This window comes from Salvelinus fontinalis, chromosome 21 (assembly GCF_029448725.1).
Source record: "Salvelinus fontinalis isolate EN_2023a chromosome 21, ASM2944872v1, whole genome shotgun sequence".
In the NCBI taxonomy this organism is placed as follows: domain Eukaryota; kingdom Metazoa; phylum Chordata; class Actinopteri; order Salmoniformes; family Salmonidae; genus Salvelinus; species Salvelinus fontinalis.
In genome coordinates, this window is record NC_074685.1 from 2,534,452 (window position 1) to 2,557,525 (window position 23,074).

The window sequence follows — 23,074 nt, forward strand, 5'->3', positions numbered from 1 at the left end:
CTGCACAGTGACATCGTTATACCGTCACCTAACCGCACAGTGACACCGTTATACCGTCACCTAACCGCACAGTGACATCGTTATACCGTCACCTAACCGCACAGTGACATCGTTATACCGTCACCTAACCGCACAGTGACATCGTTATACCGTCACCTAACTGCACAGTGACACCGCCACCTAACTGCACAGTGACATCGTTATACCGTCACCTAACCGCACAGTGACATCGTTATACCGTCACCTAACTGCACAGTGACATTGTTATACCGTCACCTAACTGCACAGTGACATTGTTATACCGTCACCTAACTGCACAGTGACACCGTTATACCGTCACCTAACCGCACAGTGACATCGTTATACCGTCACCTAACCGCACAGTGACATCGTTATACCGTCACCTAACTGCACAGTGACATCGTTATACCGTCACCTAACTGCACAGTTACACCGCCACCTAACTGCACAGTGACATCGTTATACCGTCACCTAACCGCACAGTGACATCGTTATACCGTCACCTAACTGCACAGTGACACCGCCACCTAACTGCACAGTGACATCGTTATACATTCACCTAACCGCACAGTGACATCGTTATACCGTCACCTAACTGCACAGTGACACCGTTATACCGTCACCTAACTGCACAGTTACACCGTTATACCGTCACCTAACTGCACAGTGACATTGTTATACCGTCACCTAACTGCACAGTGACATTGTTATACCGTCACCTAACTGCACAGTGACATCGTTATACCGTCACCTAACCGCACAGTTACACCGTCACCTAACCGCACAGTGACACCGCCACCTAACTGCACAGTGACACCGCCACCTAACTGCACAGTGACACCGCCACCTAACTGCACAGTGACATCGTTATACCGTCACCTAACTGCACAGTGACATCGTTATACCGTCACCTAACTGCACAGTTACACCGTCACCTAACTGCACAGTGACACCGCCACCTAACTGCACAGTGACATCGTTATACCGTCACCTAACTGCACAGTGACATCGTTATACCGTCACCTAACTGCACAGTGACATCGTTATACCGTCACCTAACTGCACAGTGACATCGTTATACCGTCACCTAACCGCACAGTGACATCGTTATACCGTCACCTAACCGCACAGTGACATCGTTATACCGTCACCTAACCGCACAGTGACATCGTTATACCGTCACCTAACCGCACAGTGACATCGTTATACCGTCACCTAACCGCACAGTGACATCGTTATACCGTCACCTAACCGCACAGTGACATCGTTATACCGTCACCTAACTGCACAGTGACATCGTTATACCGTCACCTAACCGCACAGTGACATCGTTATACCGTCACCTAACCGCACAGTGACATCGTTATACCGTCACCTAACCGCACAGTGACATCGTTATACCGTCACCTAACCGCACAGTGACATCGTTATACCGTCACCTAACCGCACAGTTACACCGTCACCTAACTGCACAGTGACACCGTCACCTAACTGCACAGTGACACCGTCACCTAACTGCACAGTGACATCGTTATACCGTCACCTAACTGCACAGTGACATCGTTATACCGTCACCTAACTGCACAGTGACATCGTTATACCGTCACCTAACTGCACAGTGACATCGTTATACCGTCACCTAACCGCACAGTGACATCGTTATACCGTCACCTAACCGCACAGTTACACCGTCACCTAACTGCACAGTGACACCGTCACCTAACTGCACAGTGACACCGCCACCTAACTGCACAGTGACACCGCCACCTAACTGCACAGTGACACCGCCACCTAACTGCACAGTGACATCGTTATACCGTCACCTAACTGCACAGTGACATCGTTATACCGTCACCTAACTGCACAGTGACATCGTTATACCGTCACCTAACTGCACAGTGACATCGTTATACCGTCACCTAACTGCACAGTTACACCGTCACCTAACTGCACAGTGACACCGCCACCTAACTGCACAGTGACATCGTTATACCGTCACCTAACTGCACAGTGACATCGTTATACTGTCACCTAACTGCACAGTGACATCGTTATACCGTCACCTAACTGCACAGTGACATCGTTACACCGCCACCTAACTGCACAGTGACATCGTTATACCGTCACCTAACTGCAGTGACATCGTTATACCGTCACCTAACCGCACAGTGACATCGTTATACCGTCACCTAACTGCACAGTGACACCGCCACCTAACTGCACAGTGACATCGTTATACCGTCACCTAACCGCACAGTGACATCGTTATACCGTCACCTAACCGCACAGTGACATCGTTATACCGTCACCTAACCGCACAGTGACATCGTTATACCGTCACCTAACCGCACAGTGACATCGTTATACCGTCACCTAACCGCACAGTGACATCGTTATACCGTCACCTAACCGCACAGTGACATCGTTATACCGTCACCTAACCGCACAGTGACATCGTTATACCGTCACCTAACCGCACAGTGACATCGTTATACCGTCACCTAACCGCACAGTGACATCGTTATACCGTCACCTAACCGCACAGTGACATCGTTATACCGTCACCTAACCGCACAGTGACATCGTTATACCGTCACCTAACCGCACAGTGACATCGTTATACCGTCACCTAACCGCACAGTGACATCGTTATACCGTCACCTAACCGCACAGTGACATCGTTATACCGTCACCTAACCGCACAGTGACATCGTTATACCGTCACCTAACCGCACAGTGACATCGTTATACCGTCACCTAACCGCACAGTGACATCGTTATACCGTCACCTAACCGCACAGTGACATCGTTATACCGTCACCTAACCGCACAGTGACATCGTTATACCGTCACCTAACCGCACAGTAACATCGTTATACCGTCACCTAACCGCACAGTGACATCGTTATACCGTCACCTAACCGCACAGTGACATCGTTATACCGTCACCTAACCGCACAGTGACATCGTTATACCGTCACCTAACTGCACAGTGACATCGTTATACCGTCACCTAACCGCACAGTTACACCGTCACCTAACTGCACAGTGACACCGTCACCTAACTGCACAGTGACACCGCCACCTAACTGCACAGTGACACCGCCACCTAACTGCACAGTGACATCGTTATACCGTCACCTAACTGCACAGTGACATCGTTATACCGTCACCTAACTGCACAGTGACATCGTTATACCGTCACCTAACTGCACAGTGACATCGTTATACCGTCACCTAACTGCACAGTTACACCGTCACCTAACTGCACAGTGACACCGCCACCTAACTGCACAGTGACATCGTTATACCGTCACCTAACTGCACAGTGACATCGTTATACTGTCACCTAACTGCACAGTGACATCGTTATACCGTCACCTAACTGCACAGTGACATCGTTATACCGTCACCTAACTGCACAGTTACACCGCCACCTAACTGCACAGTGACATCGTTATACTGTCACCTAACTGCAGTGACATCGTTATACCGTCACCTAACCGCACAGTGACATCGTTATACCGTCACCTAACTGCACAGTGACACCGCCACCTAACCGCACAGTGACATCGTTATACCGTCACCTAACCGCACAGTGACATCGTTATACCGTCACCTAACCGCACAGTGACATCGTTATACCGTCACCTAACCGCACAGTGACATCGTTATACCGTCACCTAACCGCACAGTGACATCGTTATACCGTCACCTAACCGCACAGTGACATCGTTATACCGTCACCTAACCGCACAGTGACATCGTTATACCGTCACCTAACCGCACAGTGACATCGTTATACCGTCACCTAACCGCACAGTGACATCGTTATACCGTCACCTAACCGCACAGTGACATCGTTATACCGTCACCTAACCGCACAGTGACATCGTTATACCGTCACCTAACCGCACAGTGACATCGTTATACCGTCACCTAACCGCACAGTGACATCGTTATACCGTCACCTAACCGCACAGTGACATCGTTATACCGTCACCTAACCGCACAGTGACATCGTTATACCGTCACCTAACCGCACAGTGACATCGTTATACCGTCACCTAACCGCACAGTGACATCGTTATACCGTCACCTAACCGCACAGTGACATCGTTATACCGTCACCTAACCGCACAGTAACATCGTTATACCGTCACCTAACCGCACAGTGACATCGTTATACCGTCACCTAACCGCACAGTGACATCGTTATACCGTCACCTAACCGCACAGTGACATCGTTATACCGTCACCTAACTGCACAGTGACATCGTTATACCGTCACCTAACTGCACAGTGACATCGTTATACCGTCACCTAACTGCACAGTGACATCGTTATACCGTCACCTAACTGCACAGTGACACCGTCACCTAACTGCACAGTGACACCGTTATACCGTCACCTAACCGCACAGTGACATCGTTATACCGTCACCTAACTGCACAGTGACATCGTTATACCGTCACCTAACTGCACAGTGACACCGTCACCTAACTGCACAGTGACACCGTCACCTAACTGCACAGTGACACCGTTATACCGTCACCTAACCGCACAGTGACATCGTTATACCGTCACCTAACCGCACAGTGACATCGTTATACCGTCACCTAACTGCACAGTGACATCGTTATACCGTCACCTAACCGCACAGTGACACCGTTATACCGTCACCTAACCGCACAGTGACATCGTTATACCGTCACCTAACCGCACAGTGACATCGTTATACCGTCACCTAACTGCACAGTGACACCGTTATACCGTCACCTAACCGCACAGTGACATCGTTATACCGTCACCTAACCGCACAGTGACATCGTTATACCGTCACCTAACTGCACAGTGACATCGTTATACCGTCACCTAACCGCACAGTGACACCGTTATACCGTCACCTAACTGCACAGTGACACCGTTATACCATCACCTAACTGCACAGTGACACCGTTATACCGTTACCTAACTGCACAGTTACATTCACTGAGCCGTGGTGGACACTCACCTTTCTGACTGGTCTTGCTGTAAACCCTCAGTGCCACTACATTGGTATTGACCTCAAACCACAGCTGCTTGGGCTGAAATCCATCACTGAACCAGAGTCTAGTCACATCTACAACAGAGAGCCAGAGGGTGTTTTAATGGAAGCCTCTAATATAATCCAGATAGAAGAATCAGGCATTCCCCAGTGTAGCTGTCTAGGCCCTTTACTTTTCTATTTTACTAATGACATTGCTTCAGTCACCGCTGTTCCATAAGGTATATTATTATCCGTCATTTTTTTGTCTGATTCTACTGCTTTCATCAGTTACCTGATGTGGAATAGAGTTCCATGTAGTCTTGGCTCTATGTAGTACTGTGCGCCTCCCATAGTCTGTTCTGGACTTGGGGATTGGGAAGAGACCACTGGTGGCATGTCTTGTGAGGTACGCATGGGAGTTTGAGCTGTGTGCCAGTAGTTGAGACAGACAGCTCGGTGCATTCAGTATGTAAACACCGCTCACAGAAACAATTAGTGATGAAGTCAATCTCTCCTCCACTGAGCCAGGTTAGATTTACATGCAGATTATTAATGTTAGTTCTGCGTACATCTAAGGGCCAGCCATACTGTTCTGAGCCAATTGTCATTTTCCTACGGCCCCATTTGTGGCACCTGACCACACGACTTAACAGTAGTCCAGGTGCGACAACACGGGCCTGTAGGACCTGCCTTGTTGCCAGTGCTGTTAAGGCAGCAGAGCAACACTTTATTATGGACAGATTTCTTTACTCAAAGCCAGTGGCATTTCGTTAGTATAGATTGAAAAAGCTGCCTAGACCGCTGCCCTGGGGAATTCCTGATTCTACCTTGATTATCTTGGAGGCTTCCATTAAAGAACACCCTCTGTTTGGTTAGAAAGGTAACTCTTTATCCACATTATAGCAGGGCATAACAGTGACAAGAAAATGTAAACTATTTGGAAATACCTGGATTTCTGCATAAATTTGTCATAAAATTTGATCTGAACTTCATCTAGGTCAACACAATATGCTAAAACATTTGTTTTTATTGAACAATGAAAACATTCACATTGCAGCGTGGAAAAAGAATGTGACCCCTGGATGTAATAACTGGTTGAGCCTCTTTTGGCAGCAATAACCGCAAACCTTTTCTGTAGTTGCAGATCAGACCTGCACAACGGTCAGGAGGAATTCAGGACCATTCCTCTTTACAAAACTGTTTCAGTTCAGCAATATTCTTGGGATGTCTGGAGTGAACTTCGAGGTCATGCCACAGCATCTCAAATCGGGTTGAGGTCAGGACTGACTGGGCCACTCCAGAAGGTGTATTTTTTTCTGTTGAAGCCATTCCTTTGATTTACTAATGTTTTTTAGTTTATTGTCCTGTTGCATCACCCAACTTGTTACGCTTCAATTGGCGGACAGATCAAAACGTTTTGCAGGAGAAAGTAAGGCTAAACTTGAAAAATTCATTTTTCCGTCGATGATAGCAAGTTGTCCAGGCCCTGAGGCAGCAAAGCAGCCCCAAACCATGATGCTCCCTCCTCCAAAATGTACAGTTGGGATGAGGTTTTGATGTTGGTGTGCTGTGCCTTTTCTCCACACAGTGCGTGTTCCTTCCAAACAACTCAACTGTAGTTTCATCTGTCCACAGAATATTCTGCCAGTAGCGCTGTGGAACATCCAGGTGCTCTTTTGCGAACTTCAGACGTGCAGCAATGTTTTTTTTGGACAGCTGTCTTCTTCCGTGGTGTCCTCCCATGAACACCATTCTTGTTTAGTGTTTTACGTTTCGTAGACTCGTCAGATGTTAGCATGTTCCAGAGATTTCTGTAAGTCTTTAGCTGACGCTATAGGATTGTTCTTAACCTCATTGGAGCATTCTGTGCTGTGCTCTTGCAGTCATCTTTGCATGACAGCCACTCCTAGGAAGAGTAGCACAGAGATGAACTTTCTCCATTTATAGACAATTTGTCTTACCGTGGACTGATGAACATCAAGGCTTTTAGAGATACTTTTGTAACCGTTTCCAGCTTTATGCAAGTCTACAATTCTTAGGTCTTCTGAGATCTTTTGTTCGAGGCATGGTTCACATCAGGTAATGCTTCCTGTGAATAGCAAACTCAAATTTTGTGATCGTTTTTTTACAGGGCAAGGAAGCTCTAACCAACATCTGCAATCTTGTCTCATTGATTGGACTCCAGGTTAGCTGACATACTTTTCCAACCTACACTGAATGTTTAAATTATGTATTCCAATAGACAAGAAAAATACAATAATGTGTGTTAGTTGTGATTTAAATGAGTATCATATCAATTTATGCAGACATCTTGGGAATTTCAAAGGGTTCACATACTGTTCCTTGTCACTGTACATTTTTCCAGCAACAGACTATGATCGATATGATCGATAGATGTCAAAAGCCGCACTGAAGTCTAACAAAACGCCCCCCCCCCCCCCCCACACACACAATCTTTTAATCATAATTTTCTATCAGTCACAGTAGTGCTGTGCTGGTTGAACGTCCTTCCCTACAAGCTGAAATTCTGTTGTCAATTTGTTTACTGTAAAATAGCATCATATCCCAAAAGTTTACTAAGGGTTGGGTACAGGCTGATTGGTCGGCTATTTGAGCCAGTAAAAGGGGCTTTTACTCTTCTTAGGTAGCGGAATGACTTTAGCTTCCCTCCAGGCATGAGGGCACATCGTAGGCTTAAATTGAAGATGTGGCAAATATGAGTGGCAATATCATCTGCTATTTCTCAGTAATTTTCCATCCAAGTTGTCAGACCCCAGTGGCTTGTCATTGTTGATAGACATTGTTTTCACCTTCTTCCAAACTCACTTTACGGAATTCCAAATGAACGGTGGGGCTGTACTGTTCAGGGGTTAAGGGTGTGAGGTGTGGAATGTAGGGTGCGGGTGTGAGAGGCTGCACTGTGGTCAGGATGAGGGGTGGGACTGTACTGTTGTCAAGGTTATGGGTGTTGGATTGTACCATTGTCAAGTTTAGAATTAGTGGTGCCAAGTAGGTTACGCACAGTTCAGACTTCACACTTATGGCGAGTCGAATTGAAATTAAGAGCTTTGCTTGATGTGCCGATTGGATTCACACAACCGCTCAGACTTCCTCGTTGGTTTTGGGTGGAATTCAAGCATAACAGCGATCTTTCCTACATCTGCGAATACGAGCCCATGATTGCGCCTCCGTGGTGGGTGGTAGAGAAGCAACCTTTATTTGCATCAATTAACATTTATTAATATAAATGACCATTCCTCCCGACAGTGGAAGTGCTCTGGCATACTGCCTGAGAGTGCTTCATCAGCACCGCGTTGACAGAGCGGCAGAGGCTGTCCAACCAGCCGCAACTAATGGTTTCAGACCGCACTCTATCCCCCTCTTCCAAAGAATAAGTGAGGTGTTTTTTTCCGGTGCAGCGATAGAGCTGTGTTTGATCTAGGGTTTAGGGGTGTACGGTGTGGATTAGTGAGGTGTAGAGCTGTGTTTGATCTAGGGGGGTGTCCTGTGTGGATTAGTGGTGTGAGGTGTACCATACCTTTGTCCAGGCTGCTCCACAGGAGGACGTTCTCAGCCAGTGTGAAGGACATGAGGCCGGGATCTGCTTTAAACTGTTTATATCCAGAACCATCCAGAAGAATGGAGTCGATCACTCCAACACCTGCAACAAGGGACATGTTTTCACTGAGGACAGCAGGCCTGGGGAAATCAATTCATCCCAATGAGGTATTCCACTGCTTGTAAAGTGCCACAATAATCTAGGTCGGCCCAGTCAGTACAGTTTATAATATCTCACCTAGGTCAGCCCATTACAGGTTACAATCTTAGACATAAATCGGCCCAGTACAGATTATAATCTCACCCAAAATCAGCCTAGTACAGGTTAGTCTCACCTATGTCAGCCCAATACAGCTGAGTGCCCTTGTTGGAGAACAGAAGGGAGGTTGGCATCACAGCTTTCCCCCAGAGCAGCTTCTGACTACGTCCATCCATGAAGGCACAGTACACCTGTGGCAGGCTCCTCACATTCACCTGGTCCAAGGCTGTGAAGCACAGGCGTCCTGAGGGGGGGTGCAGGGCGATGGAGGTGGTTCCCTGAAGGCCTAGTTGGAGTAGAGGTGCAGTGTGCTGCCCCTTGGTGGTGGTGACATGTAGGTCAGGCTGCTGCCTGCTGCTCCAGTACAGGTTGAGTGTGACCCAGTCCACAGCCAGAGCCATCACTGTATCGTCCTGGAGATTCAGGACTCTACTGCCTGGTGTCAGGCCTGAGCTACTCAGTTTCAGAAGATCCACTGAGCCCTGGGCAGCATCAGCCAGGTATAATTTCCTCTCCCGTACAGCAAAATCCAGCCCTGAGGCCTGGTGCATCCCCGGCAGAGACCATATATGGTGCTCAGGCAACCGCTTCAACCCCACACCATTATGGATGGTGCTAAGGTATATCTGAACAGAAAGACAAGAGTAGAAACAATAATCTAGAGGTGGAGGCTGTCTAACCAACAGTCATATATAGGTTCACTATACTGTCCTACATAACTGACTGCAGTTGGAGAGTCACATACCTGTGTAACTGCAGTAGGAGAGAGGATCAAGAGGAAGGTGGTGTCTACAAGGGTGGAGCAGGTGAGGCCGTCCCCAGCCAGGAGTAGCCCTGCTGCACATCTACACACAGCTTTGGGTCCCGTAAACCCAGCCCTGGGGCCTGTAGACAGCGCTGGAGCCAAGAGACAGATGTGGGAACACTGGAGCTTCTCACAGGGGCTAGACACATTGGTCTGCCGGAGGGGGTGCATCATCTACACAGAGACATCACGAGAGACACTTTTTACTGACCATTATAAACACGGGAACATAAGCAACTTCATTATTTTTTGAGCAACTTTATTTAACCATGTAGGCCAGTTGAGAACAAGTTCTCATTTACAACTGCGACCTGGCCAAGATAAAGCAAAGCAGTACGACAAAAAAACAGTTACAAACATACAGTAAATAACACAAGAGAAATGTTCAGTGTGTGCAAATGTAGAAGAGTAGGGAGGTAGGCAATAGGCCATTGAGGCGAAATATAAACTATTTAGCATTAACACTGGAGTGATGATGTGCAGATGTGCAAGTAGAGATACTGGGGTGCAAACGCACAAGAGGGTAAGGTAGTTGGGTCTGCTATTTACAGATTGGCTATGACAGGTACAGTGATCGGTAAACTGCTGACAGCTGATGCTTAAAGTTATAAAGGGAGATATGACTCCAGCTTCAGTGATTTTTGCAATTCATTCGTCATTGGCAGCAGAGCACTGGAAGGAAAACAAGTGTTGGCTTTGGGGGTGACCAGTGAAATGTACATGCTGGAGCATGTGCTTACGGGTGGGTGTTGCTATGGTGACCAGTGAGCTGAGATAAGGCGGGGCTTTACCTAGCAAAGACTTATAGATGACCTGGAACCAGTGGGTTTGGTGACGAATGTAGTGAGGGCCAGCCAACGAGAGTGTACAGGTCGCAGTGGTGGGTAGTACATGGGGCTTTAGTAACAAAACGGATGACACAGACTACATCCAATTTGCTGAGTAGTGTTGGAGGCTCTTTTGTAAATGACATCGAAGTCAAGGATCAGTAGGATAATCAGTTTTACGAGGTATGTTTGGCAGCACGAGTGAAGGCTTTGTTGTGAAATAGAAAGCTGATTCTAGATTTAATTTGGGATTGGAGATGCTTAATGTGAGTCTGGAAGGAGAGTTTAGTCTTACCAGACACCTAGGTTTTTGTTGTCCACATTTTCTAAGTCAGAACTGTCCAGAGTAGTGATGCCAGTCGGGCGGGAGGGTGCGGGCAGCAATCAGTTGAAGAGCATGCATTAAGTTTTACTTGCATTTACAAGCAGTTGGAGGCCTCGGAAGGACTGTTGTATGGCATTGAATCTTGTTTGGAGGTTTGTTAGCACAGTGTCGAAAGGGCCAGATGTCTGATTAGAGTTGGATTAGAGAATCACCAGCAGCAAGCGCGACATTGATATGAGAAAAAAGTCGGCCCGAGAATTGAACCGTGGCACCCCCATAGAAACTGCCAGAGGTCCAGACAACAGGCCTTCCGATTTGACACATTGAACTATCTGAGAAGTAGTTGGTGAACCAGGCGAGGCAGTCATTTGAGAAACCAAGGCTGTTGAGTCTGCCGATAAGAATGCGGTGATTTGACAGAGTCGAAAGCCTTGGCCAGGTCGATGAAGACAGCTGCACAGTACTCTCTTTTATCGATGGCGGTTATGACATCGTTTAGGACCTTGAGCGTGGCTAAGGTGCACCCGTGACCAGCTCGGAAAGGTTGCATAGCAGAGAATGTACGGTGGGATTCGAAATGGTCGGTGATCTGTTTGTTAAAATGACTTGACGATTTTAGAAATGCAGGGCAGGATGGATAGATATAGGTCTATAACAGTTTGGGTCTAGAGTGTCTCCCCCTTTGAAGAGGGGGATGACCGCAGTAGTTTTCCAATCTGCGGGTATCTAGGACGATACAAAAGAGATTGAACAGGCTAGTAATAGGGGTTGCAACAATTTTGGCTGATTATTTTAGAAAGGGAGGGTCCAGATTGTCTAGCCCAGCTGATTTGTACAGGTCCAGCAGCTCTTTCAGAACATCTGCTATTTGGGTAAAGGAGAAGCTGGGGAGGCTTGGGCAAGTAGCTGCGGGGGGTGCGGAGCTGTTGGCCGGGGTTGGGGTAGCCGGGAGGAAAGTATGGCCAGCCATAGAGAAATGCTTATTGAAATTCTCAGTTATTGTGGATTTATCGGTGATGACAGTGTTTCCTAGCCTCAGTGCAGTGGGCAGTTGGGAGGCGCTCGTTTTCCATGGACTTTTTCCATGGACAACCTTTTGGAGTTAGAGCTACAGGATGCAAATTTCTGCTTGAAAAAGTTAGCCTTTGCTTTCCTGACTGCGTGTATTGGTTCCTGACTTCCCTGAACAGTTGCACGTCGCGGGGACTATTCAATGCTATTGCAGTTCGCCACAGGATGTTTTTGTGCTGGTCGAGGGCAGTCAGGTATGGAGTGATCCAAGGGCTATAACTGTTCTCAGTTGTACATTTTGTAAAGGGGCATGCTTACGACCAGGCATCCTCGACTGACGGGATGAGGTCAATATCCTTCCAGGATACCCAGGCCAGGTCGATTAGAAAGGCCTGCTCGCAGAAGTGTTTTAGGGAGCGTTTGACAGTGATGAGGGGTGGTCGTTTGACCGCGGACCCATAGCGGATGCAGGCAGTGAGGCAGTGATCGCTGAGATACTGATTGAACACAGCAGAGGTGTATTTGGAGGGCAAGTTGGTCAGGATAATATCTATGAGGGTGCCCATGTTTACCGATTTAGGGTTGTACCTGGTAGGTTCCTTGATAAGTTGCGTTATTGAGGGCATCTAGTTTAGATTGTAGGACTGCCGGTGTGTTAAGCATATCCCAGTTTAGGTCATCTAACAGAACAAACTCTGAAGATTGATGAGGGGCAATCAATTCACATATGGTGTCCAGGGCACAGCTGGGAGTTGAGGGGTGTCTAACAGGTGGCAACAGTGAGATTTATTTCTGGAGAGATTAATTTTTAAAATTAGAATCTCGAACTGTTTGGGCATAGACCTGGAAAGTATGACAGAACTGCAAGCCATCTCTGCAGTAGACTGCAACTCCTCGGAACAAGAGCTTTTGGAATACGTGACCAGAATTCATTGTCTTGGAAGGTGCGAGAAGGGACCCCAGATTGCTTTCTGAAAAGCTTTCGGTATAGGTGTTAGATATCTCCGGCTGATTTTATTTGATATATGTGATAAAAACATCATAACGTAGTTATTTTAAACCGAGTTACATCAGTTTATTGAACGTTTATTGCGATTTTCGGCATTTTTTCTTTGCGTTATGTGAAGTTGGCCACGTTTGCGCCACATGGCTAGCTTTGGTTGCTAATTCGACAGGAGAAGGACATTCTACAACCAAACAACAATTATTCTGGACAAAGGACAACATTCTGATGGAAGCTCATCAAAAGTAGGAACCATTTATGATGTTATTTCGTATTTGTTGAAAATGTTGTCATTTTTTCCCGCCCTCAATGCGGGCGCTGTCTCGCTATAACGTAAGCTGTATGTCGTACTAAAGTTATTTTTAAAAAATCTAACAGCGGTTGCATTAAAAACTTCTTACGGCTGCAAGGCAAAGTGTTTGAGTAGCCAGTGAAATCGTGCCCATTTCAAACGGCCTCCTACTCAAATCTTGCTCGTACAATATGAATATTATTATTCTTTTTGGATAGAAAACACTTTCTAGTTTCTAAAAGAGTTGGAATTATTTCTCTGAGTGAAACAGAATACCTTCTGCAGCACTTTTCCTGACCAGGAAGTGAAATGTCAGAAATCGATGCTCTTTTCAACTTGATGACTAAACATGGTCTTAACACTTAGGAGTCTACTGACACTATACGCCTTCCTATTGGTGTAAAGAGGATGTCAGAGAATACATTTTTGTGCTCCTCTTGGTCTGTGGTGGAAAAAAAAATATTTCTTTGACGTGACCGTCCACTTCCGGTACTCTGAAGGAAGTGGGATTGACTTCTGTTTTGCCTTGGTAACGAACGGCTAACGTCTCAATTTTTTTTTGATACATGTGACCATATCATCGTAATGTATGTTTTTTCAATATAGTTTAATCAGATTATTGAAACTTTATTCGGGAGTTTTGCCGTGTTCCGTCCTGACTGTTTACATTGGAGAAATTTATGCCACTCGGCTAGTGCCAATGCTAATTGAAGAGGGAAATTTGCCATTCTGAATCGAAACAACGACTCATCTGGACAGAGGACACGTTCTTCAACATTCTGATGAAAGATCAGCAAAAGACCCATTTTATGATGTTATTTCATATATCTGTCGTGCATGTGAACTGGCCGTGGGCGCCCAATTATTTCTGTCTATTGTTGCTACGCTAATATAGCGATACATTTTGTTTGCGCTGTAAAACATTTAATAAATCGGAAATATTGTTTGGAATCACAAGATGCCTGTCTTTCAATTGCTGCAGACTATGTATTTTTCAGAAATGTTTTATGATGAGTAATTAGCTATTTGACGTTGGTGTCTAAATATTATGGCTGCTTTCGGTGCAATTTCGGATTGTAGCTGAAATGTAAACTATGGTTTATACATGAAATATGCACATTTTTCGAACAAAACATATGCTATACAATAAATATGTTATCAGACTCATCTGATGAATTTGTTTCTTGGTTAGTGGCTATTTATATCTTTATTTGGTCGAATTTGTGATAGCACCTGATGGAGTAAGAAACTGATGGAGTTAGAAAAGTTATGTATTTTGCTAACGTGGTTAGCTAATAGATTTACATATTTTGTCTTCCCTGTAAAACATTTTAAAAATCGGACATGTTGGCTTGATTCACAAGATGTGCACCTTTCATCTGGTGTCTTGGACTTGTTAACCTGTCTAGGATCAGCGTGCCGCTAGCGGCACTCCCCCCCCCCCCCCACTGAAAAACCAGTGCCGCGAAATTCAAAAAAAATATTTTTTTAAAATATTTAACTTTCACACATTAAAGTCCAATACAGCTAATGAAAGACACAGATCTTATGAATCCAGTCAACATTTCCGATTTTTAAAATGTTTTACAGGGAAGACACAATATGTAAAGATGTACATCTATTACCTAAAAACACATTAGCATATTCCACCATCTTTTATTTGTCCACCAACACCAGTAGCCATCACCAATTCGGCTAAACTAAGATATTTATAGCCTCTAACCAACAAAAAAACTCATTAGATGACAGTCTGATAACATATTTATGGTATGGGATAGGTTTTGTTAGAAAAAAGTGCATATTTCAGGTAGATGGCATAGTTTACAATTGCACCCACCATCACAAATGGACTAGAATAATTACAATGAGCAACGTGTTTACCTAACTACTAATCATCAAACATTTCGTAAAAATACACAGCATACACGAATCGAAAGACACAGATCCTGTGAATACAGACAATATTTCAGATTTTCTAAGTGTCTTACAGCGAAAACACAATAAATCGTTATATTAGCTTAGCACATAGCAATTAGCAGCCCAGCATTGATTCTAGCCAAAGTGAGCGATAAAAGTCAACATCGCCAAAAGATATTAATTTTTTCACTAACCTTCTCAGAATTCTTCCGATGACACTCCTGTAACATCACATTACAACATGCATATACAGTTTGATCGAAAATGTTTATATTTAGCCACCAAAATCATGGTTAGACAATGTGAAATGTAGACAAGCTGGTAAAGAAAACGTCCTTGCGCCACTTAGACAGTGATCTACTCTTATACATAAATACTCATAAACGTGACTAAAAAATATAGGGTGGACAGGGATTGATAGACAATTTAATTCTTAATACAATTGCGTTATTACATTTTTTAATTTATCCTTACTTTTCAATACAGTTTGCGCCAAGCGAAGCTACGTCAAAAAACATGGCGTCCTAAGCCACTAAAATGTTTCGACAGAAACACGATTTATCATAATAAAAATGTCCTACCTTGAGCTGTTCTTCCATCAGTATCTTGGGCAAAGGATCCTTCCTTGGGAGAAATCGTCTTTTGGTGGAAAGCTGTCCTCTTGCCATGTGGAAATGTCAACTACGTTCGGGATGAACTGAAAAGCGTGACCAACTTTTCACATCGTTGCAAAAATAAATGTCCCAAAATCGCACTAAACGGATATAAATTGCTATAAAACGCTTTAAATTAACTACTTTGTGATGTTTGTAACTCCTATAACGAGTGAAAAGATGACCGGAGAAATATAACAGGCTAAACTAACGCTTGGAACAGGAGAGGGTCGGTGTCTTCCACGCGCGTTACGCAGCAAGAAAAGACTTGCTAGCTAAAGGTTTTTTTCATTTGTAGGGCCTGTGAACGAGCAATCGAGCCCGTTGGAATCGTCATCACGTAAAGGCATCCAGGGGAAGACGTAAGAAGTGTCCGTATAGTCATAGCAACGACAGTGCCCGTTTAAATGACTTCAGAAAAGTGGCCAACGTTTCTCAAATCTGACTCCATGTCAGGGAAATTGCTGTAGAATGGGCTCTGTTCCACTTAGAGACAAAATTTCAACTCCTATAGAAACTATAGACTGTTTTCTATCCAATAATAATAATAATATGCATATTGTACGATCAAGGATTTTGTGGGAAGCCGTTTAAAAAATTAGCCACATTAGCATAAATAGTCTAAACAGCGCCCCCATCCCCAACAGGTTAATGTGTTAAAGTTAAATATTAAAAAAAAAAGATGTTGAATTTTGCGCCCTGCACTTTGAGCTGGATGTTGTCATAAGTGTACCGGTGTAGGGCTGCCCCCGTAAAAGGTTAAGAACTAGTGTATCTTTCATTTGCTGTACAACATGTATTTTTTAGTAAAGTTTATGATGAGTTCTTTGATTAGATGACTCTCCAAGATTTCTCCGGACAATTTTGTGCATTTTGACTACGTATTCACATTGTAATACCACGATTTGTACCGCTAAATATGCACATTTTCGAACAAAACATATATGTATTGTGTAATATGATGTTATAGGACTGTCATCTGAAGAAGTTTGTCAAGGTTAGTGAATAAATGTATATCTTTTGCTTTTTTTTCTCGCTATCACTACCTTTGCGGTGAATGAATGCGGTTGTGTGGTTGGCTATTGTAGTAAGCTAATATAATGCTATATTGTGTTTGCTGTGAAACACCAAAAAAAACTGAAATATTTGCTGGATTCACAAGGTTTTCTGTACACCATGTATTTTTCATAAATGTTTTATGATGAGTATTTGGGTATTTCACGTTGCTCTCTGTAGTTATTCTAGCTGCTTTGGTGATATTTGTGATTGTAGCTGCAATGTCAAACTATGATTTATACCTGAAATATGCACATTTTTCAAACAAAACATAGATTTATTGCATAACATGTTATAAGACTGTCATCTGATGAAGTTGTTTGTTGGTTAGTGGCTATTTATATCTTTATTTGGTCGAATTTGTGATAGCTACCTATGCGGTAAAAAAAAATTGTGAAAATATGCGGTTGAGTCTTTTGCTATCGTGGTTAGCTAATAGAAATACATAGTGTTTTCGCTGTAAAACATTTTAAAAATAAGAAATGGCTGGATTCACAAGATTTGTATCTTTCAGTTGGTGTCTTGGACTTGTGATTTCATGAAAATTCTATTATATCCCTGTTGCGTTAGGCTAGTCAGCTTTTTTGATGGGGGGATCCCAGATCCGGGTTTGTGACTCGTGAGAAGTTAACCCCTCGTCCAAAGCCGTACCCTGATTCCAAAAGGCCGTCCAGGTCTTACCCTGATTCCAAAAGGCCGTCCAGGTCTTACCCTGATTCCAAAAGGCCGTCCAGGTCTTACCCTGATTCCAAAAGGCCGTCCAGGTCTTACCCTGATTCCAAAAGGCCGTCCAGGTCTTACCCTGATTCCAAAAGGCCGTCCAGGTCTTACCCTGATTCCAAAAGGCCGTCCAGGTCTTACCCTGATTCCAAAAGGCCGTCCAGGTCTTACCCTGATTCCAAAAGGCCGTCCAGGTCTTACCCTGATTCCAAAAGGCCGTCCAGGTCTTACCCTGATTCCAAAAGGCCGTCCAGGTCTTTTGAGTAAAACTTTGCGGTTCTTGCCCGTGTTCTTGTGGGATACTTGAATAGTTCTCCTCTTGGTGTCAGACCAGTAGACCATGTCATTGAAAACCATTACAGAGAATGGACTGGGCATTTCAGTCAGCTGCAGAAGCTTTTGTGAAGACAGACAAGAGCAAAAATAAATGTCTTAACCAGTCAGATTCCATGTTTACAGTAAAGTTCATATCTAGACATTCCATGTTTACTGTAATGAGTACAACCATAATTCATGTTAGCTGCAGTGTTACCTTGACATTGTGTCCTTCCAGGGATACAGAGCCGATGCACTGCAGTTTTTCATCTGCCCAGTAGATTCGGTCAGTGAGAGTGTCCACAGAGAGACTGACTGGCCAGCTGAGACCACGAGTCAACACCACTTTCCTCTCAGAACCATCCATCCCTGACCGCTCTATCTGGGGATCGCTACCAACCTCTGACCAGTACATCAACCTGGGAGAGAGAGAACAACGATTAGTCTACATCAGGGGTAGACAACCCTGGTCCTGGAGTGCCCAAGGAACTTCAAGTTTTTCATTTAACCAACCTGGAAGACCAGGTGTGTTGAATTTAGGCAATCATTACTAAACTGATAAATTAGCTCAGTTGGGACAAAATCCTGCAGCATTCCAGGAACAGGGTCGTCTACCGTCTACCGTCTACCGTCTACCGTCTACCGTCTACCGTCTACCGTCTACCGTCTACCGTCTACCGTCTACCGTCTACCGTCTACCGTCTACCGTCTACCGTCTACCGTCTACCGTCTACCGTCTACCGTCTACCGTCTACCGTCTACCGTCTACCGTCTACCGTCTACCGTCTACCGTCTACCGTCTACCGTCTACCACTTCAGACGAGTTTATGCTTTATGATATTCTACTGAAGCTTTATTTTAACGCCCTCCTCACCCACCCTATGTGGCAGCAGCCCTTTTACATGTGATATGTTTTATGACTGCTGCAAAATTAATTGCCTCTGAGGACATTTAAGTTCTGAATACTGGCTAGAGCAATTAAACATGTAAGGGGGAGTTGTGTTTTTACAACTCCAACATAATACAATTAAAGACCCATCTTCCTTCAGGCTCAACCAAGCAGAGTGAGGTTCTAGAAAAAGGACACTGTCATACTAACTTCTAAACAGGTGGGCCCCAGGGAGCGCCAGAGGGACCTGCACATCTATCATAAGCCTGAATTAGACCATTTTGATTATGAAACATTCTCCCCACACCATTTACAAACCAACCACATTGGGAACCTAAGTTGGAGTCAGTGTCAAACTATACAGACTCTAGGGCCTCCCGAGTGGCGCAGGGGTCTAAGGCATTGCAGTGAAAGCTGTGCCGCTAGAGATCCTGATTCAAGTCCAGGCTCTGTCGCAGCCGGGAGATGCACGCAGCGGCGCACAATTGGCCCAGCGTCGTCTGAGTTAGGGGAGAGTTTGGCCGGCAGGGATGTCTTGTCCCATTGCGCTCTAGCGACTCCTGTGGCAGGCCAGGCGCATGCACGCTGACACAGTCGCCAAGAGTACAGTGTTTCCTCCGACGCATTGGTGTGGCTGGCTTCCGGGTTAAGCGGGCATTGTGTCAAGAAGCATTGTGGTTTGGTTTGGGAGGATGCACGGCCCTCGACCGTCGCTGCTCCGAGTCCGTACGGGAGTTGCAGTGATGAGATAAGACTAACCACCAATTGGATACCATGAAATTGGGGAGATAAATGGTAAAATAAAAATATGAACTATACAGACTCATATATAGGGATGTGGTTTCATTTTTCACAATTCGGACCTTTTGTACTTGTCATGATTTATGGGATGAATGATTATTTGATGCGATTATTTGTTGATTTTATAGAAATTGCGTGATAAATTCCATATACCTATTTTTATTTTAATTGAATTTAAATATAGTTGTCTATATCAGCATCGTTTGAAGCTCAGTTATATTCAAGTCACCCTATCATTATTACCTCAAGCATTTTATTAACTGCAAAACCACTCATATCATCTATAGATTAGAATGTCCACAGTGCAAGGTGTTCTACATTGGACGGACAAAGAGACGCCTTCAAGATCGCTTGGCGGAACACAAGTACGCCATACGGGTAGGCAATGAAGACTACCCCATGGCAAGGCACTACAAGTCCTTACACCATGGCAACCCTGCCTCCCTACAAGCTATGGGTATTGATCATATTCCGGCCTCTATTAGAAAAGGGGACGTCTTAAACAGTTAAACCAAAGGGAAAGTTTTTGGATTTACAAACTACAGGCCACTAAGTACCCTGGTTTAAATGAAGATATGGATTTCTCACCCTTCCTGTAGGGTCGTGATGGGTCCATTTGCTGTCATCTAGTGGACATTTTGCTCAATTGCCCTCAGCTATGTTTGGACTGTTGTTCATGTTTTGCTGTGGTCTAGTGTACTGTGGAATATATTGCTTCCTTGTTCTGGACACTTCTTCCAGTCATGGTTAGGGTTGGAACTGCCTCTCTGGGTGTTCTGATGCTTCTAACTTGGAGTTGTATGCTCATGATAACATAGCTACAGTATTTCACCTTTTCATTTGTATATTATTGCTTACTAGTTGTGTCCAATTTGGTAACCACTCCCTCTTCTAATTAGGGCTAATTGGAAAAGCCTTTCAAAAGAGGACATTGTATTCTCCTTTTCTATACTCCCTGACTAAGGCCATGCAGCCGAAACGCGTCGGTTTTTAACAACTTTGTTTCTATTGAACATGCCATACTAATAAAGGCATTTTAATTTATTATATGAAGAGTGCCTTGGTCCTCCTTTCTTTTTGATCACCCTATCATCATATCTAGCCCAATGACCCCATTAGATGAGAATTCACAAATCAACTTGGGGAGGTACACTCTCCTCATGAGCCATCATCGAGAACCACAGGGAAAACGAATTGTTCAGTTCACTCCATATTGACTTAAATGGGTTTCTGGATTTTCACCTCTAGAAAACTAGCGTGTTAATATTTAATAAATTCTAACTACATCATTTCTGTTACCATTTGTCATTATTGATAACTTTTACCTAACTTGTATTGCTGTATAATATGTTGAATAATCACCTTCTGGTGTAAACATAATGGAAATTGAAAACAAAAAACTAATTGAGAGAAGGCATGGTCCTGAAGTCCCTCCCCCAAAAAGGATATTCACATGAGCACCACAATGCCTATTCCACCCATGCTCTACCAAGGTTTTCCAGCACCACAATGCCTATTCCACCCATGCTCTACCAAGGTTTTCCAGCACCACAATGCCTATTCCACCCATGCTCTACCAAGGTTTTCCAGCACCACAATGCCTATTCCACCCATGCTCTACCAAGGTTTTCCAGTACACAGCTATGGCTTCTATTGTACTTCAAACAATTTGTACATAGGCTGCTTAAGTCTCAAAACCTTCTCAAAGCCCAATTCATACTCTTCAGAGGGATAATGGACTTTTCAGGGTCGTGCTATAAAAACAGAGTGATAAGTATATTAATTTGTATACCCTTTGGGCGGCAGCAGCCCTCACACCCTAACCCACCCTTTGTGTGGCAGCAGCAGTAGTGAGCGAGGCTGCTCCAGATCCTCATCCAGAACCACTATGTAGTTCTGAGACTTTACTGTAGATGTGCCCAGCCTCACAGCCAGAATCTGCCCGGCCTGCCCATCCAGCCAGTACAGGTTCCTGCCAACCCAGTCCACAGCTATAGAGTCAGACTTCACACCTACAGAAAGAAAGCATTCTGTTAGCAAACATCTAGTAGACAGTAGGGCTGAGACTGTCCTTGGTTAGGATACTAACCTTTGACCAGAGTGCCTGTGTCCTTGGTGTTGATGGAAGTCCACTTGATGCTCTCCTCCTCCAGACTGACCCAGTATACCCTCTGGTCTCGCCAGTCATAATCCACACAGAACACAGGTGTCTGACTAGTGGAGAGCACTGAAAGGCTGGAGCTATGCAACCCCAACACCAGCAGCTCATACTGAACAGATGCCAGCAGGTGAGCCTCATCTACACAGACAAAATACACCATCAATATACCATGACAAAAACACACCATTCTGAATACAATGACAAAACTACACTGCTCAAAAAAATAAAGGGAACACTTAAACAACACAATGTAACTCCAAGTCAATCACACTTCTGTGAAATCAAACTGTCCACTTAGGAAGCAACACTGATTGACAACAAATTGCACATGCTGCTGTGCAAATGGAATAGACATAAGGTGGAAATAGGCAATTAGCAAGACACCCCCAATAAAGGAGTGATTCTTCAGGTGGTGACCACAGACCACTGCACATTTGTGGCCTGCTGGAGGTCATTTTGCAGGGCTCTGGCAGTGCTACTCCTTGCACAAAGGCGGAGGTAGCGGTCCTGCTGCTGGGTTGTTGCCCTCCTACGGCCTCCTCCACGTCTCCTGATGTACTGGCCTGTCTCCTGGTAGCGCCTCCATGCTCCGGACACTACGCTGACAGACACAGCAAACCTTCTTGCCACAGCTCGCATTGATGTGCCATCCTGGATGAGCTGCACTACCTGAGCCACTTGTGTGGGTTGTAGACTCCGTCTCATGTTACCACTAGAGGGAGAGCACCGCCAGCATTCAAAAGTGACCAAAACATCAGCCAGGAAGCATAGGAACTGAGAAGTGGTCTGTGGTCACCACCTGCAGAATCACTCCTTTTTTGGGGGTGTCTTGCTAATTGCCTATAATTTCCACCTTTTGTCTATTCCATTTGCACAACAGCATGTGAAATTTATTGTCAATCAGTGTTGCTTCCTAAGTGGACAGTTTGATTTCACAGAAGTGTGATTGACTTGGAGTTACATTGTGTTGTTTAAGTGTTCCCTTTATTTTTTTGAGCAGTGTATATTGGACAAATCTACATTAGTTGCGTCTATTAGGTTGAGCCAGCAATGCATGTTAGAGTTTTTCCCCCCTTCATTTCTCCATGTTACATAATTAAATTTGACACTGGTTGGGAACTCAATTTCCTAAATGCTCAGATGCCACTGCAATCCGCTGACTCGTTTTCTTGCTGGAAGGATGTATAGAAAACTAGCATTCTCCCATAGGGATTCCCTAGGACTAGGACTAGGGATTCTCTAGATGCCGTTTGTGACCCACCATCTTTTTTCAGTCTTATGTTCCAAAATTTGAATTGATGTTTTTACATTGGATAAAAGTACACTCAGAGCTTCAAAATGGCATATCATACACCATAGTTTGGGGAAACCAGAGGAAGTAACGCTGCTTTAAAAAGTTGATACTTAGAATCCCATTTAGGAGTTAAAAGCA

General features: G+C 44.6%; 1 protein-coding gene across 1 annotated transcript in view; it reads right to left on the minus strand.

The window, feature by feature from the left end:
- LOC129819113 (low-density lipoprotein receptor-related protein 2-like) overlaps positions 1-23,074 on the minus strand; it is a 90,024-nt gene that overhangs the window by 10,985 nt on the left and 55,965 nt on the right. The window contains exons 30-37 of the mRNA XM_055875681.1: positions 21,571-21,780; positions 21,310-21,493; positions 18,009-18,210; positions 17,708-17,872; positions 9,613-9,846; positions 8,944-9,493; positions 8,589-8,711; positions 5,036-5,143 (exon numbers count right to left, since the gene is read on the minus strand). Of these exons, the coding sequence (XP_055731656.1) occupies positions 5,036-5,143; positions 8,589-8,711; positions 8,944-9,493; positions 9,613-9,846; positions 17,708-17,872; positions 18,009-18,210; positions 21,310-21,493; positions 21,571-21,780 (1,776 nt within the window). The remainder of the gene's footprint in view (positions 1-5,035; positions 5,144-8,588; positions 8,712-8,943; positions 9,494-9,612; positions 9,847-17,707; positions 17,873-18,008; positions 18,211-21,309; positions 21,494-21,570; positions 21,781-23,074) is intronic.